Source organism: Marmota monax, unplaced genomic scaffold (assembly GCF_021218885.2).
Source record: "Marmota monax isolate L192 unplaced genomic scaffold, Marmota_monax_Labrador192_F-V1.1 WCK01_AAM20220418_F8-fsc00062, whole genome shotgun sequence".
NCBI classification, from domain to species: domain Eukaryota; kingdom Metazoa; phylum Chordata; class Mammalia; order Rodentia; family Sciuridae; genus Marmota; species Marmota monax.
The window spans coordinates 5,927,241-5,931,502 of NW_026695221.1; the positions used below are offsets into that span (position 1 = coordinate 5,927,241).

General features: G+C 43.4%; 1 protein-coding gene across 1 annotated transcript; it reads right to left on the reverse strand.

Moving 5' to 3' along the window:
• Window positions 1–554: 554 nt before the first annotated feature.
• LOC124085200 (prostaglandin G/H synthase 2) lies at window positions 555–3,519 on the reverse strand. Its single transcript, XM_046432747.2, has one exon. The coding sequence runs from the start codon at window positions 3,392–3,394 to the stop codon at window positions 1,580–1,582; it is 1,815 nt and encodes a 604-aa protein (XP_046288703.1). The 5' UTR covers window positions 3,395–3,519; the 3' UTR covers window positions 555–1,579.
• Between the last annotated feature and the right edge of the window lie 743 nt (window positions 3,520–4,262).

A 4,262-nucleotide genomic window follows, 5' to 3' on the forward strand; every position in this document is an offset into this window, starting at 1 on the left:
AGAGGAGCTAAGTAGTAGTCCTGAGCTGAGGTTTTCCTGAAATGTGCAAAAGTTCAAGACAATATTAGAGTTCAAAGATAGAAGAGCTCTTAAAACGAGGAAAACAAAAATAGAAGAAAAACTGATTTTAACAAAGTAGCTACCAGGAAAAAAAAAATCTAAGGAGCAGCAATGCAGGGCTGGTTTTGATTCAAATGTCCAAGGCTTATTGAGATTTGTGTGAAATGGATTTAAACGTTTTGAAGAGGATTTTGATGGGGCTAATACATTTTGTACTGTGATAGCAACTGCTAAATCACATTGTACAAAAGAAAATCTAAGAAAATAGATCATTGTTCAAGTCTAGCTTGGAACTTCATTTAACTCAAAGCAAAATCTGTTGAGTACCATCCTGCAGTATAAGGATAGAATAAATTCTGCTTCAAAAGTTTAAATCCAAATTAGAATTTGAATTTACTTTTCTTCCTTTTTATTGGTTATTAAATTTAATCAATTTATTTGTTGTTACTGGTGATTGAACCCAGGGATACTCAACCACTGAGTGACACTGATTTTAACAAAGTAGCTACCAGGAAAAAAATCCCTTTTTATCTTTTGTGACACAAGTCTCACTAAATTGCTGTTTCACCTAGATCCTTCTGCCTCACCCTCCCAAGTCCTAAATTCAGCATGTTATTGTTCATAAAAACAAATTCTAAAATCTTTAAGATGGAACTGGACTCTAAAAGAATCAAGGGTCTATGGAAACCAACTTAATAAATAGTATTTTGATTTAAAATGAAGTTGTAACAGTCACATTATAAATAAATTTGCACTCACTAGTGAAAACCCCCAAATTTGATATTTTGATTTAAAAGGCGGTTGTAACAGTCATGTTGGATTTTTTCTCCTAGTGAAAAAGCAAAAATCTCTAATATTTTAACCAGTAATTATAATTTCTACTGGTTTTGGAGATTTAAATCTGATTGCTTCTTTTATTGATATGAGTAAAGAGTTTGACAACTTTAGCAAATGAGCTGTTAAAATTGATTCTACCCATGGATTTAGATTCAAATTATTATTTCAAGGCTGCTTTAAAAAGACATGAAATTACTGGTAGTGTCTGCTTTAGACATTCATTTAAATATCTTGTACCCTTGTTTGATGACAGATTAATACCCAAGTCCTTTAAAATTCCAACCCTAGTTGCCCTATTGCAGCATAAAAGGCAGATTAAAAATAATGGCAGTGTAGAAACTGCAGCATTTCCATCTTGTAAGTATTTGAATGTTCAAATACCTTGGCATTTGTTCTTATTAAAACATACTATACACTGAAATTCAAGTAAAAACATGTCAAAAGTCACTTCCCATTGTTTTCTAAAGAAAAGAATGAACTGTTTTTCCCCCTTAAGTGGAAGAAAATGATCTTTAAAAGTAGTGACAATAATTTCCACAAGTGTGACCCCTTCCTCTCTAATAAGAGTACTGCCGCCTTCTGTTACAGAAGATGGAAAGTAACATAAGGCGTTTAATATAAATATTAAATAATTAAGTTAAAAGGTGTGGTCCATAAATAAATAAATATGATCAATAGACTTCTACAGTTCTGTTGCACGCCCTTTCAGTAGTACTGTGGGATTGATGTCTTCTAGTCTGGAGTGAGAAGCACTTGCATTGATGGTGACTGTCTTGGTGAGCAGTGGATCCTGAACACTGAATGAGACCAAGGGACAGCCCTTCACGTTACGGCAGATGAGGGACTGAATTGAGGCAGTGTTAATGATCTTAAAGCCCACTTCTCCTCCAAAAGTGCTTGGCTTCCAATAGTGAGGAGAACATATAGGATTACCCAAAAGTCCTTTCAAGGAGAATGGTGCTCCAATTTCCACCATGGTCTCACCAAAGATGGCGTCAGGACGAGGCTTTTCCACCAGGAGGGCAGGATAGAACTCCATGGCATCAATGTCACCATAGAGGGCTTCCAACTCTGAGGCCATTTCCTTTTCTCCTGTAAGTTCTTCAAATGATTTGTAAGGCTTCAGGTTAAAGCGTTTGCGGTACTCATTGAAAGACTGGTATTTCATATTTCTGCTGTGGTCAATTGAGGCCTTGGCCACTGTTTGTACTGCAGATGGCACATTCCTGCCTCCAGAAACCCTGCCAGCAATTTGTCTGGTGAATGACTCAACGAACTGGGTAAGTCCATGTTCCAGTAATATGGAGTTGTTGTAGAGAAACTGTTGATAGTTGTACTCCTGGTCATGAATTTGAAAGGTGTCAGGCAGAAGGGGATGCCAGTGATAAAGTGTGTTAAACTCAGAAGCAATACGGTTTTGGTACTGGAATTGTTGGTTGAAAAGCAGCTCTGGGTCAAACTTGAGTTTGAAGTGATACCCGCTCAAGTGCTGGACGTAGTCTTCAATCACAATTTTAATGGTCTCCCCTATTAATATTAGTCTGCTCGTCTGGAACAACCGCTCATCATCCCACTCTGGATGTTCCTGTTTAAGCACATCGCACACTCTGTTATGTTCCCGTAGCCAGATTGTGGCATACATCATCAGACCAGGCACAAGACCAAAGACCTCCTGCCCCACAGCAAACCGAAGGTGTTCAGGGATGTGAGGGGGGTAGATCATCTCCACCTGAGTGTCTTTGACTGTGGGAGGATACACCTCTCCACCAATCACCTGATATTTCAGTTTTCCATCCTTGAAGAGGCGCAGCTTATGTTGTCTATCCAGAGTTTCACCATAAACATGACTTAGGTCCACCCCGTGGCCCAGTCCTGTGGTGAAAGCTGGCCCTCGATTCCTATCTGACTTAAAAAATTGATGGGTGAAATGCTGAGCAAAGAATGCAAACATCATATTGGTGCCTTGGGGGTCAGGAATGAACTTTCTTCTTAGAAGAACTTTTTCAAACACCTCTTTAGAATCAGGAAGCTCCTTCTTCCCTTTCACACCCATGGGCGTTGGGCAGTCATCTGCCACAGGAGGAAGGGCTCTGGTATAGTAGGAGAGGTTAGAGAAGGCTTCCCAGTTTTTGTAGCCATAGTGCACATTGTAAGTTGGTGGACTGTCAATTAAATGTGATCTGGAAGTCAACACATATCTCATGATTGAATTTCGCAGGAAGGGAATATTATTGACAATGTTCCAGACCCCCTTGAAGTGGGTAAGTATGTAGTGGACTGTGTTTGGAGTGGGCTTCAGAAGTCGTTTTATTCTGGTCAAAAGTTCAGGTGTTGAACAATTTTCACCGTAGAATCCTGTTCTGGTACAGTCACACTTATACTGGTCAAATCCTGTGCTCATACATACACCTTGGTTTTGACATGGGTTGGAACAGCAAGGATTTGCTGCGTGGCTGATGGCCAAGGCGGCGCTGAGCAGCAGAGCGGCCCGGAGCATCGTGGCCGAGGGCGGGGCGGTGCGCGGCGGGCGGAGCTTGGCTGTCTGGTCGGCTGTCGTCCGGAGGTGGCCCTGCGGGAGGCGCCGCTGCGGAGTTCCCGGGAGTGCTGACGCTCACTGCTCAAGTCGTTTGACAACTCTGCTATTGGTTTTTTAAAAATATTTTTTCGGTAAAGGGAAGATGGCGGCGAGGGGAGTGCATTGCCCCCGTGTGCTGCTTCACTGTGTGGGAGTATGACAAGTCAGGACGGCTAAAGGCTATCTTGTTAGGAATTTCCAGCAATAGTGGGGTGCTCCGGAACCTGGAGGAAGGATTTCCATCGCACGAGGATCGGCTACGGGGACTCAAACGCGAGAGGTTTGTCGCACGGAGGGTAACACTGCTTATTCAGCAAATCGCCCCGCGGCTAGAGTCTGCAGCGCGCGCTGGGATAGAGATGCGGGGTTACAGCACTGCAGTTTCTGCCAGCCGCGCAAGCACCGTACTCAGGGCTGAATTCTGGGTTTGAGATGGGGGAAGGAAGTGGTCCATCTCGGTTCTCCACACCGGTCAGACCACAGAGGAGGCCAGCAGCCACCATGTTGGAAAGCTGACGTCACCATCCCTGTTTTCGACTGACCGCAGCTCATCAGCCATAGAACAGGTAATTTCAGGCTGCCATTTGCCTGCAGCTTGCAGACAGATTGCTAGGGTTCAGTGCCTGGGTGCTTCTTAGAACCTGATCTTATCGGAGCGAACACCGAGCGCGGGGTGGCCGAGTTCCGGCTCCCGGAACCGCCCTGGCCCAGGGCTGGGGAGCCTGCGGAGGCTGCTTCTTGGACCCTGCTCCTATCAGAGCATACACCAAGCACTAAGTGGCCGAATTCT

Bases quoted from the DNA above. Each gene is read 5' to 3' on its own strand.
- LOC124085200 (XM_046432747.2), bottom strand. From the start codon at position 3,394: ATGCTCCGGGCCGCTCTGCTGCTCAGCGCCGCCTTGGCCATCAGCCAC.